Here is a 16,417-nt window from a genome sequence, read left to right on the forward strand (position 1 = left end):
ATCATCCAATCTGATGATTTAAAAAAAAATGTTTTAAAAAAATAAAATCTTCTCAAGGGAAAAAGGGCATTTGATGCCAGAAGTTGCTAGTGCGCAGGCGCGTTACTTGGTCCTCCCAGTTTCCGGGAGGTACTGGCGGCTATCCCGTGGTGCCCCGGGTGGCTCGGCCCTTCTTCCCGTGGTGCCCCGGGTGGCTCGGCCCTTCTTCCCGTGGTGCCCCGCGCTGTGAAGGAGGTTTTCCCCCTGGACGGAGATGGAGTGGCGGCGACAGGCGGCGGCGGCGGCGGCCCTGCTGGCGGCGGCGGTCTGTATGTGTGCAGGTGAGGCCGCGGGCCCCGGGCCCCGACTCCACTCCCCCCCCCGGCCCTCCCCCGAGGCCTTGGGGCTGGGGCTGGAGAGGGGGAGAGGCTGGTGTGGGAATAAGTGACGTGGCCTTAAGGTGCTGGCCGGGGCCTAATGGGGAGGGGCCTGTACTCCACCCCCCCCCCCCTTTGGTCTCCCCCTTCCCCCCCCCCCATCCACCCCCCTCTTCCCCCCCCCCCCCCATCCACCCCCCTCTTCCCCCCCCCCCCCCATCCACCCCCCTCTTCCCCCCCCCCCCCATCCACCCCCCTCTTCCCCCCCCCCCATCCACCCCCCTCTTCCCCCCCCCCCCCCATCCACCCCCCTCTTCCCCCCCCCCCCCCCATCCACCCCCCTCTTCCCCCCCCCCCCCCATCCACCCCCCTCTTCCCCCCCCCCCCCCCATCCACCCCCCTCTTCCCCCCCCCCCCCATCCACCCCCCTCTTCCCCCCCCCCCCATCCACCCCCCTCTTCCCCCCCCCCCCCATCCACCCCCCTCTTCCCCCCCCCCCCCATCCACCCCCCTCTTCCCCCCCCCCCCCATCCACCCCCCTCTTCCCCCCCCCCCCATCCACCCCCCTCTTCCCCCCCCCCCCCATCCACCCCCCTCTTCCCCCCCCCCCCCCCATCCACCCCCCTCTTCCCCCCCCCCCCCATCCACCCCCCTCTTCCCCCCCCCCCCATCCACCCCCCTCTTCCCCCCCCCCCCCATCCACCCCCCTCTTCCCCCCCCCCCCCCATCCACCCCCCTCTTCCCCCCCCCCCCCATCCACCCCCCTCTTCCCCCCCCCCCCCATCCACCCCCCTCTTCCCCCCCCCCCATCCACCCCCCTCTTCCCCCCCCCCCCCCATCCACCCCCCTCTTCCCCCCCCCCCCCCCATCCACCCCCCTCTTCCCCCCCCCCCCCATCCACCCCCCTCTTCCCCCCCCCCCCCCCATCCACCCCCCTCTTCCCCCCCCCCCCCCATCCACCCCCCTCTTCCCCCCCCCCCCATCCACCCCCCTCTTCCCCCCCCCCCCCATCCACCCCCCTCTTCCCCCCCCCCCCCATCCACCCCCCTCTTCCCCCCCCCCCCCCCATCCACCCCCCTCTTCCCCCCCCCCCCCATCCACCCCCCTCTTCCCCCCCCCCCCCCATCCACCCCTCCCCCCCCTCTTCCCCCCCCCCCCCATCCACCCCCCTCTTCCCCCCCCCCCATCCACCCCCCTCTTCCCCCCCCCCCCATCCACCCCCCTCTTCCCCCCCCCCCCCATCCACCCCCCTCTTCCCCCCCCCCCCCATCCACCCCCCTCTTCCCCCCCCCCCCATCCACCCCCCTCTTCCCCCCCCCCCCATCCACCCCCCTCTTCCCCCCCCCCCCATCCACCCCCCTCTTCCCCCCCCCCCCATCCACCCCCCTCTTCCCCCCCCCCCCCCATCCACCCCCCTCTTCCCCCCCCCCCCCATCCACCCCCCTCTTCCCCCCCCCCCCCATCCACCCCCCTCTTCCCCCCCCCCCCATCCACCCCCCTCTTCCCCCCCCCCCCATCCACCCCCATCTTCCCCCCCCCCCATCCACCCCCCTCTTCCCCCCCCCCCCATCCACCCCCCTCTTCCCCCCCCCCCCATCCACCCCCCTCTTCCCCCCCCCCCTCTCCTTTGGTCTCCCTCCATCTGCCCCCCCCCTCTCTCCTTTGGTCTCCCTCCATCTGCCCCCCCCCTCTCCTTTGGTCTCCCTCCATCTGCCCCCCCCCCCCTCCCTCTCTCCTTTGGTCTCCCTCCATCTGCCCCCCCCCCCTCCCTCTCTCCTTTGGTCTCCCTCCATCTGCCCCCCCCCCCCTCCCTCTCTCCTTTGGTCTCCCTCCATCTGCCCCCCCCCCTCTCTCCTTTGGTCTCCCTCCATCTGCCCCCCCCCTCCATCTGCCCCCCCCTCTGCCCCCCCCCCCCCTCTCCTTTGGTCTCCCTCCATCTGCCCCCCCCCCCCCTCTCTCCTTTGGTCTCCCTCCATCTGCCCCCCCCCCTCTCTCCTTTGGTCTCCCTCCATCTGCCCCCCCCCCCTCTCTCCTTTGGTCTCCCTCCATCTGCCCCCCCCCCTCTCCTTTGGTCTCCCTCCATCTGCCCCCCCCTCTCTCCTTTGGTCTCCCTCCATCTGCCCCCCCCCCCCCCTCTCTCCTTTGGTCTCCCTCCATCTGCCCCCCCCCCCCCCTCTCTCCTTTGGTCTCCCTCCATCTGCCCCCCCCCCTCTCTCCTTTGGTCTCCCTCCATCTGCCCCCCCCCCTCTCTCCTTTGGTCTCCCTCCATCTGCCCCCCCCCCTATCCTTTGGTCCCCCCCCCTCTCCTTTGGTCTCCCTCCATCTGCCCCCCCCCTCTCCTTTGGTCTCCCTCCATCTGCCCCCCCCCCTCCTCCTCCTTTGGTCTCCCTCCATCTGCCCCCCCCTCCTCCTCCTTTGGTCTCCCTCCATCTGCCCCCCCCCCCCCCTCCTCCTCCTTTGGTCTCCCTCCATCTGCCCCCCCCCCCTCTCCTTTGGTCTCCCTCCATCTGCCCCCCCCCCCTCTCCTTTGGTCTCCCTCCATCTGCCCCCCCCCCCCTCTCCTTTGGTCTCCCTCCATCTGCCCCCCCCCCCCCCCCCCCCCCCCCTCCTCCTCCTCCTCCTCCTCCTCCTCCTCCTCCTCCTCCTCCTCCTCCTTTGGTCTCCCTTCATCCACCGCCCCCCTTCTTTGGTTCCCCCCCCCCTTTCCCTTTTTTGACCCTCTCCATGCCACTTTTTGATTTGTGGGTTCTTCTCCTTTTAAAGGTGAGGGGTGTCAGTGCTGGGACATTTCCGGGCAGCCAGTGTTGGCATCCGTCGCTCCCAGGTCAGTTAGATGCAAACTGAACGCTCCCCCCTTTGTCGGACAACGTGTTTTAGCCTCGCTCTCAGACGAACATCCCCCTCCCCACTGCACCCGTGTGGCACTCTCATCTCATCTCTCTCTCACCCATCGTCCTTGTGGGTGCTCTGAGAGAGAGAGAGATTGGCACTTTTATGCCGTGGACCTCTGCCCCACTGCAGCGTATGTCCAATACGTTAGTCACTGACCAGATGTGGCTAATTGGGAATCCAGCTGTGGATCATTGCATTTCGGATCATAGAAACAAGGGAGGAAATAGCAGAGGCTCTGACCATCATTTTCCAATCCTCTCTGACTACAGGGTGGTACAGGAGGACTGCTAATGTACCGTTGTATAAAAAGGGAGCGAGGGATAGACCGAGTAATTACAGGCCAGTCAGTTTAACCTCGGTGGTGGGCAAATTATTGGAATCGATTCTGAAGGACAGGATTAATCATTTAGAAAGGTACGGATTAATCAAGGACAGTCAGCATGGATTTATTAAGGGCAGGTCGTGCCTCACTAACTTGATTGAATTTTTTGAGGAAGCAACAAGGAGGGTCGATGAGGGTAGCGCGTTTGATGTAATCTACATGGATTTTAGCAAGGCTTTTGACCAAGGTCCCAGAATGGTCAGAAAAGTAAAAGCCCATGGGATCCAAGGGAAAGTGACAAGTTGGATCCAAAATTGGCTCAGTGGCAGGAAGCAAAGGGTGATGGTCGACGGGTGTTTTTGTGACTGGAAGGCTGTTTCCAGTGGGTTCCCGCAGGGCTCAGTACTCGGTCCCTTGCTTTTTGTGATATATATTAATCATTTGGACTTAAATGTAGGCGGCATGATTAAGAAGTTTGCAGATGATACAAGAATTGGCCGTGTGGTTGATAGTGAGGAGGAAAGCTGTAGACTGCAGGAAGATATCAATGGACTGGTCAGGTGGGTAGAAAAGTGGCAAATGGAATTCAATCCGGAGAAGTGTGAGGGAATGCATTTGGGGAGGGCAAACAAGGCAAGGGAGTACACAATAAATGGGAGGATACTGAGAGGTGTAGAGGGAGTGAGGGACCTTGGAGTGCATGTCCACAGATCCTGAAGGTAGCAGGTCAGGTAGATAAGGTGATTAAGAAGGCATATGGGATACTTTCCTTTATTAGCCGAGGCATAGAATATATGAGCAGGGAGGTTATGCTGGAACTGTATAAAACACTAGTTAGGCCACAGCTTGAGTCCTGCGCACAGTTCTGGTCACCACATTACAGGAAAGATGTGATCGCACTAGAGAGGGTACAGAGGAGATTTACGAGGATGTTGCCAGGACTGGAGAATTTTAGCTATGAGGAAAGATCGGATAGGCTGGGGTTGTTTTCTTTGGAACAGAGGAGGCTGAGGGGAGATTTAATTGAGGTGTATAAGATTATGAGGGGCCGAGATAGAGTGGATAGGAAGGACCTATTTCCCTTAGCAGAGAGGTCAATAACCAGGGGGCAGAGATTTAAAGTGATTGGTAGAAGGATTAGAGGGGAGCTGAGGAGAAATGTTTTCACCCAGAGGGTGGTGGGGGTCTGGAACTCACTGCCTGAGAGGGTGGGAGAGGCAGAAACCCTCAACTCATTTAATAAATACCTGGATGTGAACCTGAAGAGCCGTGAGCTGCAGGGCCACGGACCAAGTGCTGGAAAGTGGGGTTAGGCTGGGTGGCTCTTTTTCAGCCAGTGTGGACACGATGGGCCGAATGGCCTCCTTCTGTGCCGTAAATTTCTTTCATTGTATGATACAGCACAGAAGGAGGCCGTTCGGCCCATTGTGCCTGTGCCGGCTCTTTGAAAGAGCTATCCGATTAGTCCCACACTCCCCTGCGCTTTCCACAAGGCCCCGCAAATTTTTTCCCTTCAAAATTCCCTTTTGAAAGTTGCTGTTGAATCTGCTTCCACTCCCTTTGAGGCAGCGAATTCCAGATGATCATAACTTGCTTTGTAACAAATATTCTCCATCTCCCCCTCTGGTTCTTTTCCCTGATTATCTTAAATCTGTGTCCTCTGGTCACCGACCCTCCTGCCCACTGGAAACAGTTTCTCCTGATTTACTCTATCAAAACCCTTCGTGATTGTGAACACCTCGATTAAATCTCTGCTCCAAGGAGAACAGGCCCAGTTTCTCCACGTAACTGAACTCCCTCATCCCTGGTACCATTCTGGTAAATCTCCTCTGCACCCTCGCTAAGGCCTTGACATCCTTCCTAAAGTGTGGTGCCCAGAACTGGACACAATACTCCAGCTGGGGTCTAACCAGTGTTTTGTAAAGGTTTAGCGTAACTCCCTTGCTTTTGCACTCTATGGCTCTGCTTCTAAAACCAAGGAGCAGTAAATAAAAAATTGAGTGATGGACACTTGTTGAACAAGTGATCTCAGGACTCGGACTCACACGGACTATGTATGTGGCCGTTGACCTATTTGATGGCAGAACGGTCTGACGAAAAGCTGAGCGCGAGAGATTTCTCTTTGGTTAGTGGCTGCTTTACCTCCTCGGTCACTGAACGATGGGAGATATTAAGTGGATTGTGTCTGTGTGTGAGGCATCGCTGCTAAAATTAGTCCATGTGGCTAAATCGGTGTTGCCGTAGCCTCTCCTGTGGCTGGTCAGTGATTTCCACTGGACAACACTGGTTTATTGGATGAACACTCCATCCTCACTGGACACCCCACACCCAGTGGAGAGATGAGACTGCACTTCAAAAGCACCTCAGTGGCATCCTGAGGCGTCATAGAAACGGAAGCTGTCCCTGTCGATCAATCTGAGGCTGAGGGTACCCTCTGAACCATGAGGTGAAAGGTCAGCGGTGCATGAACCCACCGAGTCCCCCGGTAGTGGCTGCAGTAAAACCTGGACGGATTCAGTGGTTGGTTATCGCCATACTTTAGATTGGACTGTACATCTGTTGACTTTTTTTGTTCCGAGTATTCCAGTTCCTGGTACTAACGCTCTCTCTCTCTGCAGCTGATACGTGCACAGAGCCGGCGATAGTGCCCTCGTATTACACGACCTCCGATGCTGTCATCTCCTCGGAGACCGTGTTCATCGTAGAAATCTCGCTGACCTGCAAAAACGGAGCTCAGGTGGGCGTCAAACTATAACCAGGGCTGGAGCCTACGTCAATCCCAATCCGAACCATTAGGAAAGCAAATGGCACGTTGCCTTTATTGCAAGGGGGTTGGAGTACAAGAGTAAGGAAGTCTTACTACAATTGTACAGGGCTTTGGTGAGACCTCACTGGAGTACTGTGTACAGTTTTGGTCTCCTTATCTAAGGAAGGATATACTTGCCTTAGAGGCGGTGCAACGAAGGTTCACTAGATTGATTCCTGGATGAGAGGGTTGTCCTATGAGGAGAGATTGAGTAGAATGGGCCGATACTCTCTGGAGTTTAGAAGAATGAGAGGTGATCTCATTGAAACAATAAGATTCTGAGGGGCCTCGACAGGGTAGATGCTGAGAGGCTGTTTCCCCTGACTGGAGAGTCCAGAACTAGGGGGCATAGTCTCAGGATAAGGGGTCGGCCATTTAGGACTGAGATGAGGAGGAATTTCTTCACTCAGGGTTGTGAATCTTTGGAATTCTCTACCCCAGAGGGCTGTGGATGCTCAGTCATTGAGTATATTCAAGGCTGAGATCGATAGATTTTTGGACTCGAGGGGAATCAAGGGATATGGGGATCGGGCGGGAAAGTGGAGTTGAGGTAGAAGATCAGCCATGATCTGATTGAATGGTGGAGCAGGCTCGAGGGCCTAATGGCCTCCTCCTGCTCCTATTTCTTATGTTCTCATCCCACTGCCCCGCTCTCTCTCCATAGCCCTGTATCAATCCCCAAACTAATCCCACTGCCCCACTCTCTCCCCATAGCCCTGTATCAATCCCCAAACTAATCCCACTGCCTCACTCCATCACAAACTGGTACCAGCGTGGCCTTGTCCACCTCCTGCACCATCCTCCCCGTCTCTATTCCCCGAGTGAGACTCCGAGCTGGGCCCCCGATTCCTGCCTAGTGCTGGGTCGATGTCACCATGGAAACTAGGAGGAGCAGGGCCTAGTGAAGCCCTCAAGGCCAATGGAGAAAGGGGACTTTCAATTCCTCATCCTGGGTCACGGTGTGTTCTCAGGCTCCCTGTTCATAGAACCTTACAGCACAGAAGGAGGCCATTCAGCCCATCGTGCCTGTACCGGCTCTTTGAAAGAGCGATCCAATTAGTCCCACTCCCCTGCTCTTTCCCCTGCAAATTTTTCCCTTTTCAAGTATTTCTCCAATTTCCCTTTTGAAAGTTATTATTGAATCTGCTTCCACCGCCCTTTCAGGCAGTGAATTCCAGATCAGAACAACTCGCTGCGTAAAAAAAATCTCATCTCTCTCTGGTCCTTTTGGCTATTACCTTAAATCTGTGTCCTCTGGTTACCGTCCCTCCTGCCGCTGGAAACAGTTTCTCCTTATTTACTAAATCTATCGATACCCTATTGAATCCCTTAAACACCTCGATCAGATCACTCCGCACCCTTCTAAACTCAAGAAATACAAACCTCCAGTATATCCTCCCTGGGGTGCGATGCCCAGAACCGAACGCAGTTCTCTCAATGCGGTCTGACCAGAGATCTGTACAGCTGTGATATAACTTCCACCTCTTTGTATTCCAGCCCTCCAGATAAAGGCTAATATTTGATCAGCACAAGAGGCCAGAATTGGAGGAGCGCAGAGATCTCGGGGGTGTTGTAGGAGGAGGTTACAGAGATAGTGGGGGGGGAGGGGGCGAGGGCCATGGAGGGATTTGAACACGTGAATGAGAATTTCTCTCTTCTCCTCCTCCTCCTCCTCCTCCTCCTCCCTTTCAGGTGCTGACTGCCCAGCTCTGCTCTTCGTATCGTCAGGTTCCACAAGTGCAACTAACCCTTCTCTCTCCTCTCCTGGCAGAACGTGGCCCTGTACGCAGACGTCAACGGCAAGCAGTTCCCCGTCACGCGAGGTCAAGACGGTCGGCCGCTACCAGTGTACGGTGGGGGGGGGGGGGGATGAGGGGCGCGGTCGAGTCGACGCGCACGGTGTCCGGAGGAGAACCCCCTTGATCAGCCCCCAGAATTATTGCCCTGCCCGAATCAGTAGCCCTGTGCCAGCCGGGGTGGTGGGGGAGGTTAAACCAGGCATCAAATCCCATTGTTGGATATGAGGGGGAGATCATAGCTTGTGCACGTGGGCAGGTAGATCTGTTTTTCACTCCCCTCCCCACCCCTGGCCCTTTGGTGTCTTATTTTATGAAATGTTACCCCCACCCCCCCCCCAAATAGTGTTGCATTACGTGGGGTTACCCCCCTGCAAATAGTGGTACACTCCCTGCCCCCTGCAAATAGTGGTACACTCCATGCCCCCCCCCGCAAATAGTGGTGCACTTCCATGCCCCCCCCCCCGCAAATAGTGGTACACTCCCTGCCACCCCCCCCTCTGCAAATAGTGGTGCACTCCATGCCCCCCCCTCGCAAATAGTGTGCGCTCCCTGCCACCCGCCCTCTGCAAATAGTGGTGCGCTCCCTGCCCCCCCCCTGCAAATAGTGGTGCGCTCCTGGCCCCCCCCCCCCCTGCAAATAGCGGTGCGCTCCCCCCCCCCCCCCTGCAAATAGCGGTGCGCTCCCCCCCCCCCCTGCAAATAGCGGTGCGCTCCCCCCCCCCCCTGTAAATAGTGGTGCGCTCCCCCCCCCTGTAAATAGTGGTGCGCTCCCCCCCCCCCCTGTAAATAGTGGTGGGCTCCCCCCCCCCCGTAAATAGTGGTGCGCTCCCCCCCCCCCCCGTAAATAGTGGTGCGCTCCCCCCCCCCCTGTAAATAGTGGTGCGCTCCCCCCCCCCCCTGTAAATAGTGGTGCGCTCCCCCCCCCCCCCTGTAAATAGTGGTGCGCTCCCCCCCCCCCCCTGTAAATAGTGGTGCGCTCCCCCCCCCCCTGTAAATAGTGGTGCGCTCCCCCCCCCCCTGTAAATAGTGGTGCGCTCCCCCCCCCCCTGTAAATAGTGGTGCGCTCCCCCCCCCTGTAAATAGTGGTGCGCTCCCCCCCCCTGTAAATAGTGGTGCGCTCCCCCCCCCTGTAAATAGTGGTGCGCTCCCCCCCCCCCCTGTAAATAGTGGTGCGCTCCCCCCCGCCCCCCCGCAGATAGTGGTGTGCTCCCCCCCCTCCCCTGTAAATAGTGGTGCGCTCCCCCCCCTCCCCTGTAAATAGTGGTGCGCTCCCCCCCCCCCTGTAAATAGTGGTGCGCTCCCCCCTCCCCCCCCCTGTAAATAGTGGTGCGCTCCCCCCCCCCCCCTGTAAATAGCGGTGCGCTCCCCCCCCCCCCTGCAAATAGCGGTGCGCTCCCCCCCCCCTGTAAATAGTGGTGCGCTCCCCCCCCCTGTAAATAGTGGTGCGCTCCCCCCCCCCCCTGTAAATAGTGGTGCGCTCCCCCCCCCCCCCTGTAAATAGTGGTGCGCTCCCCCCCCCCCCTCCCCTGTAAATAGCGGTGCGCTCCCCCCCCCCCCTGCAAATAGCGGTGCACTCCCCCCCCCCCTGTAAATAGTGGTGCGCTCCCCCCCCCTGTAAATAGTGGTGCGCTCCCCCCCCCCCCTGTAAATAGTGGTGGGCTCCCCCCCCCCCGTAAATAGTGGTGCGCTCCCCCCCCCCCCCTGTAAATAGTGGTGCGCTCCCCCCCCCCTGTAAATAGTGGTGCGCTCCCCCCCCCCCCTGTAAATAGTGGTGCGCTCCCCCCCCCCCCTGTAAATAGTGGTGCGCTCCCCCCCCCCCCTGTAAATAGTGGTGCGCTCCCCCCCCCTGTAAATAGTGGTGCGCTCCCCCCCCCTGTAAATAGTGGTGCGCTCCCCCCCCCTGTAAATAGTGGTGCGCTCCCCCCCCCCCTGTAAATAGTGGTGCGCTCCCCCCCGCCCCCCCCGCAGATAGTGGTGTGCTCCCCCCCCTCCCCTGTAAATAGTGGTGCGCTCCCCCCCCTCCCCTGTAAATAGTGGTGCGCTCCCCCCCCCCCCCTGTAAATAGTGGTGCGCTCCCCCCCCCCCCCCCCCTGTAAATAGTGGTGCGCTCCCCCCCCCCCCCCCTGTAAATAGTGGTGCGCTCCCCCCCCCCCTGTAAATAGTGGTGCGCTCCCCCCCCCCCTGTAAATAGTGGTGCGCTCCCCCCCCCCCCCTGTAAACTGTTTCCCACTCCCTGGGCCTGGGATGAGTTCTGTCCTGTTCTGAATCCTGGGCCCAGTAACCACAGCGGGTGGTGGGCTCCCAGAGGGAGGCGTTTCCCCTTCCGAGACCACCGTGACCACACTGTGCCCGATCTCCGGACCCCCCGGGCGTGCTCCGCGCGCACTGAAGTTTTACGTCGGCAAACGCGGCGGCCGGTTTGCGCACAGCACGATCCCGCCAAGGCTGACCGTGTTCGAGGCCAGGAACGACGGCACCGGGGGGAGGGGGTTTCCCCCGCTCTTCCGCCAGCGCCTCGGGGTCTACGGCATCCCAAGGGCGCTATCGAAGAGCGGGGGAAAGCCCCGTGGGGCCATCGTTCCTGTCCTCGGTGGGGGAGAGGGGTCGGCCTCCATCACGCCCCCCTCCCCCCCCCAGCCATAATCGAACCGGCGGCCCGCCCGAGCGCCGCGGTCTCTGCTGCGAAACACACAACCCCGTAATCTCCCCGTTAACCGAGTGCGCCCGTGCGCTCCTCAGGTTTCCTGGAGCACCGAGCACAAGACCGCCAAGTCGGGGACGTACGAGGTGAAGTTCTTCGACGAAGAGTCCTACAGCGCCTTGAGAAAAGTGAGTCGTGCGTACGATGCGTAAGGCAAGGTGGGGGTGGGTTTGAAAGCTGCCTGGTTACACCTTCCTTCAAGGACTTGCTGTTAGTTTAGGGCTCCGGTCGCTGGAACCCGAGCCCCCCGCCCTGCTCCCCGCAACCCCCTCCACGACTGGTGGCACCGCAGGGTGTGGAGCTTCAGGAGGAGGCCGTTCAGCCCCTCGAGTCCGTTCCGCCATTTAATCAGATCAGATCGGATCTGTATCTTAACTCCATCTTACCCGCCTTGGATCCATAACCAAAGGCGACATGAGGAAAAACTTTTTTACACAGCGAGTGGTTATGATCTGGAATGCACTGCCGAGGGGGTGGTGGAGGCAGATTCAATCATGGCCTTCAAAAGGGGAACTGGATAAGTACTTGAAAGGAAAAAAATTTGCTGCGGGGGGAGTGGACTGGCTGGATTGCTCTTGCAGAGAGCCGGCACGGACTCGATGGGCGGAATGGCCTTCCTTCCATGCTGTAACCTTTCTGTGATTCTCGCCATTAATAAAAATCCTTCGATCTCAGTTGTGAAAGCTCCAATTGACCAAGCTTTTTTTGGGGGGTGCGGGAGTCCCAGATTTCCCCCCTCCCCTTTGTGTGAGGAAGTGCTTCCTGACGTCGCCCCCTGAACGGCCTGGCTCTAATTTTAAGGTTCTGCCCCCCTTGTTCTGGACGCCCCCCACCAGAGGAAATAGTTTCTCTCTCTATCGACCCTATCGAATCCTTTAATCATCTTAAAAAAAAAAGAAGCCTTGATTAGATCACCCTTAATCCTTTATACTCGAGGGAAAACAAGCCCAGTCTGTCATAATTTAACCCTTTTAGCCCCGGTATCATTCTGGTGAATCTGCACCTGGTGTGTCTTCCAGCTTTAAGCATCTTAGAATCGTAGAATGGTTACAGAAGGAGGCCGTTCGATCCGTCGAGCCCGTGCCGGCTCTCTGCAAGAGCAATCCAGCTACTCCCACTCCCCCTTCCCGTTCCCCGTAGCCCTGCAGATTTTTTCCTTCAAGTACTTACCCAGTTCCCTTTTGAAGGCCATGATTGAATCTGCCTCCACCACCCCCTCGGGCAGTGCATTCCAGATCATAACCACTCGCTGTGTTTTTTTAAAAAAAAAGTTTTTCCTCATGTCGCCTTTGGTTCTTTTGCCAATCACTTTAAACCTGTGTCCTCTGGTTCTCGACCCTTCTGCCAATGGGAACAGTTTCTCTCTATCTACTCTGTCTGGACCCCTTGTCATTTTGAACACCTCGATCAAATCTCCCCTTAACCTTCTCTGCTCTAAGGAGAACAAACCCAGCTTCTCCGGTTTATCCCTGTAACTGAAGTCCCTCATCCCTGGAATCATTCTAGTAAATCTCTTCTGCACCCTCTCTAAGGCCCTCACATCTTTCCTAAAGTGCGGTGCCCAGAACTGGACACAATACTCCAGTTGTGGCCGAACCAGTGTTTTATAAAGGTTCATCATGACTTCCTTGCTTTTGTACTCTGAGGCCTCTATTAATAAAGCCCAGATCCCGTATGCTTTTTTATCAGCTTTCTCAACCTGCCCTGCCACCTTCAATGATTTGTGTACATATACCCCAGATCTCTGTTCCTGCACCCCTTTTAGAGTTGTGCCCTCTAGTTTATTTTGCCTCTCCTCGTTCTTCCTACCAAAATGTATCACTTCGCACTTCTCTGTGTTAAATTTCATCTGCCACGTGTCCGCCCATTCCACCAGCCTGTCTATCTCCTCTTGAAGTCTATCACTATCCTCCTCACTGTTCACTACACTTCCAAGTTTTGTGTCATCTGCAGATTTTGACATTGTGCCCTGTACACAATCGTTGAATCGGACTGCTGGTTTATTTATTATCTTGGCGCTGCCTTCAGAGGGGGCACTTGTAGGGCAGACTCCTGTCGGGTGACACTGGGGCACCTCTTACTGATCCATTAAAATAGGCTCCACCCACCACGCGTGCGACACAGAAACTGTCCCTGATCTACTCGAGGCTCTCCGTGTCCTCAAACCCAGGCCCCCGACTCGAATCCCAGTTTGATTCGCCATCCCGGCAGTTTGAGAATTTTGAATTCGGTTTTAAAAAGAAAATCTGGGAATAAAAATCTGTCGCTGGTAAAAAAAAACAAAAGTGACCGTGAAGCTGTTCGAATTGTCGTTTTTAAAAAAAAACCTCAACTGGTTCACTAATGTCGTCTTTAAGGGAAGGCAGCCTGCCGTCCTTGCCCGCTCTGGGCCTATGTGTGACTCGAGTCCCACGCCCAATGTGGTTAACTCTTAACTGCACCCCCCCCTGAAGTGGCCACTCAGTCGTATCAAAAAATCGTTACCAGCGGTTCAAGAAGGTGACGGCTTGCATTTGGAATGTAGAAGAACGTCCCAAGGAGTGAGTAAAAAGACGCTGGGCTAAAGTCGGGGGGGTGGGTTATACAGAGGGACTTGTAATTTAGAAACTGCTGTCACCCGAGTTCTCTCTCACTCTCCCATCTCGTTCGCTCGAAGGCTCAAAGGAACAACGAGGATCTTTCTTCCATCAAGCCGCTCTTCGCCGTCAACGTCGAACACCGGGTGAGTAGCGGCGCGGCTTCCGCCGGGCGGGATGGGCGCCTTTTTTTTTTATATACCGAACAGTGAGCCTCTCTTCGCCAATGTCTCGTTCCACTGCCGCCGCCGTGCCGGCTTTAAGCTGGTCCGCGGTCGTCCCTCCGCCGTCTCTCTCCCCGGTGGCCGTTGCCCGGCTATTCGACTGCAGAGGGCGTCGCGGCCGTGCCCGATCCGGCCCCTGCAGCGGTTTTGTGCGGTCTGGGCAGCGCGAACCCGGATGGTGTCGCCCAGGAGGGCTGCTCTGGCCGGAAGCAGCCGGATCAGCGCAGACCAGGATCCCCGAATATCTCCCCGGTGCACCATCGGAGATGCCCAAGTCTGCTTCCTCGGCTTTGCCACGGTGCGCCGGGTGCGTGATGGACAAGCTCCCAAGCGAGGCAACGAGAACGCCCGCGGGAGGTCGCATCCTTCCCTGCGTAAGGAGAGAGGGAAGGGGGGGTGTGTGTGTGTGTGTGTCTTGTTCCCATCGAATTTTGATTTTCCCTCCCCCCCCCCCCCCCCCTACAGGGAGCGTGGAACGGACCCTGGGTTGCGACTGAAGTGGTTGCGGCGGTGATTGGCCTGCTGGTCTACTATCTCGCCTTCAGCGCGAAAAGCAACATCCAGGCATGATGGACTGACCGGAGGGAAGGGGTGGGGACCCGACTCCAGATCCGAGGATTGAGGAGCAAAGCTGAAACAATGAAGAGGACTAATGGGATTTAATAAATACTTTTTCTGTAGATTGGTTTGATTCCTCTCTCGATAAGATCGTGGCGTGCTTCACTAATTGAGGTCCTTTTACCTGGTTTACTTGGGGTTTCTATACAATCACGGAGTCTCACCGCACAGTTGGAGGCCATTGGGCCATTGCAGGCTCGTCAGAAGAGATATCCAATTAGTCCCAGTTATGGAGTAAAGCTCCCTCTACACTGTCCCGTCAAACACTCCCAGGGCAGGTACAGGGTTAGATACAGAGTAAAGCTCCCTCTACACTGTCCCATCAAACACTCCCAGGGCAGGTACAGGGTTAGATACAGAGTAAAGCTCCCTCTACACTGTCCCGTCAAACACTCCCAGGGCAGGTACAGGGTTAGATACAGAGTAAAGCTCCCTCTACACTGTCCGTCAAACACTCCCAGGGCAGGTACAGGGTTAGATACAGAGTAAAGCTCCCTCTACACCGTCCCGTCAAACACTCCCAGGGCAGGTACAGGGTTAGATACAGAGTAAAGCTCCCTCGACACTGTCACGTCAAACACTCCAGGGCAGGTACAGGGTTAGATACAGAGTAAAGCTCCCTCTACACCGTCCCATCAAACCCTCCCAGGCAGGTACAGGGTTAGATACAGAGTAAAGCTCCCTCTACACTGTCCCATCAAACACTCCCAGGGCAGGTACAGCGTTAGATACAGAGTAAAGCTCCCTCTACACTGTCCCATCAAACACTCCCAGGGCAGGTACAGGGTTAGATACAGAGTAAAGCTCCCTCTACACTGTCCCCATCAAACACTCCCAGGGCAGGTACAGGGTTAGATACAGAGTAAAGCTCCCTCTACACTGTCCCATCAAACACTCCCAGGGCAGGTACAGGGTTAGATACAGAGTAAAGCTCCCTCTACACTGTCCCATCAAACACTCCCAGGGCAGGTACAGGGTTAGATACAGAGTAAAGCTCCCTCTACACTGTCCCATCAAACACTCCATCCTGTGAGCTTAAAGTTCAGTTCTGGTAACCCATGTTAGCTGATCTCGGCAGGTTTTATTTAATTCTGACGGACGGTCTTCGACCTGGAACGTTCACCCTGTCTCTCTCTCCACAGCTGCTGCTTCACTTGCTGAGCTTTTCCAGCATCTTCTGTTCTTATTTCCCATTTCCAGCAGCCGCGGTATTTAGCTTTCGGTTCAGCAGGCGTATTTGTTTCCATCGTGGGTTTGAGAGGAGGTCAGTCAGTCAGGCAGAGTTCCAGCTGTGTGTGTGTGTGTGAGATGCTTGTGCTGGAATCCAGGTTGGTTGTGATCTCTCCAATTGAATACCCCATACTCTCTGGGTTCATAGTGAAGATACCAAAAAAGGCAGTGGGCAGTGCCCTTGGTGCTGTGCCCCAGTGGGGTGGGGGTTGACGATACCCACCATGACCTCCCCCACACATGGCAGAGAAGGGGCAATGCCCACCTCGACCAGCACTGCAGTCTTGTTGCAGGAGTCTCCCCAACCCCGAGAAGCCTCCAGATGGGGAGCGGCAGCAAACTGGGATACTCGGTCCTTGCCGTGGCCCTGCGACCACATTGCACTCTCTGTCACTGTTCAATCAGGTCCATCTCTCGTCTCGTCTCTTTTACACCCCCTCCCCACACACCTTCTCTGCCGAGCTCGAGGCCCACGTGCGGCCCCTGCCCCACTCCCGCCGAAGGATGTGCCCGGCGGCGCCGGGAACGCGCGGGCGCGCCCGCCCTCGGCCGCGGAGAAAGGGAAACGAGAGTCCAGGTGGGAACTGTGCAGGAGGCTCAAGATGGGGCGTGTGACGGGGTGACTCGAGGGCAGGTTAGAGCCTGACAATGACAACAACAACACCTCAGTCACTGCCCTTGGAGGGGGGGGGGGGGGAAAGGACTTTTAATAATTCGAACTTGTGGGTGAGTAAAATGGTGAGTGTCCCAACCCATGTCATAACACTCTACAGTACACTGTGTATATGTGTACATAGTATTTACAGCACAGAAACAGGCCATTCGGCCCAACTGGGTTGTGCTCCACACGAGCCTCCTCCATCTCACCCTCTCCTTCTATTCCTCTCTCCCCT

The 16,417-nt window shown here is 57.5% G+C and overlaps 1 protein-coding gene across 2 annotated transcripts; it reads left to right on the forward strand.

Moving 5' to 3' along the window:
* Positions 1-190: 190 nt before the first annotated feature.
* On the forward strand, positions 191-14,356 carry ssr4 (signal sequence receptor, delta). Of its 2 annotated transcripts, none has more exons than XM_067977774.1 (6): positions 191-320; positions 6,189-6,307; positions 8,148-8,220; positions 10,912-11,004; positions 13,533-13,598; positions 14,142-14,356. In XM_067977774.1, exons 1-6 carry the CDS (start codon positions 254-256, stop codon positions 14,171-14,173), a joined length of 450 nt encoding a protein of 149 aa, XP_067833875.1. In that variant the 5' UTR covers positions 191-253; the 3' UTR covers positions 14,174-14,356. The 2 variants fall into 2 exon arrangements, with proteins under 2 accessions (XP_067833875.1, XP_067833876.1); XM_067977775.1 differs by having other exon boundaries at positions 8,148-8,208; positions 10,895-11,004.
* The last annotated feature ends 2,061 nt before the right edge of the window (positions 14,357-16,417 follow it).

This window comes from Heptranchias perlo, unplaced genomic scaffold (genome assembly GCF_035084215.1).
Source record: "Heptranchias perlo isolate sHepPer1 unplaced genomic scaffold, sHepPer1.hap1 HAP1_SCAFFOLD_178, whole genome shotgun sequence".
Taxonomy (NCBI): domain Eukaryota; kingdom Metazoa; phylum Chordata; class Chondrichthyes; order Hexanchiformes; family Hexanchidae; genus Heptranchias; species Heptranchias perlo.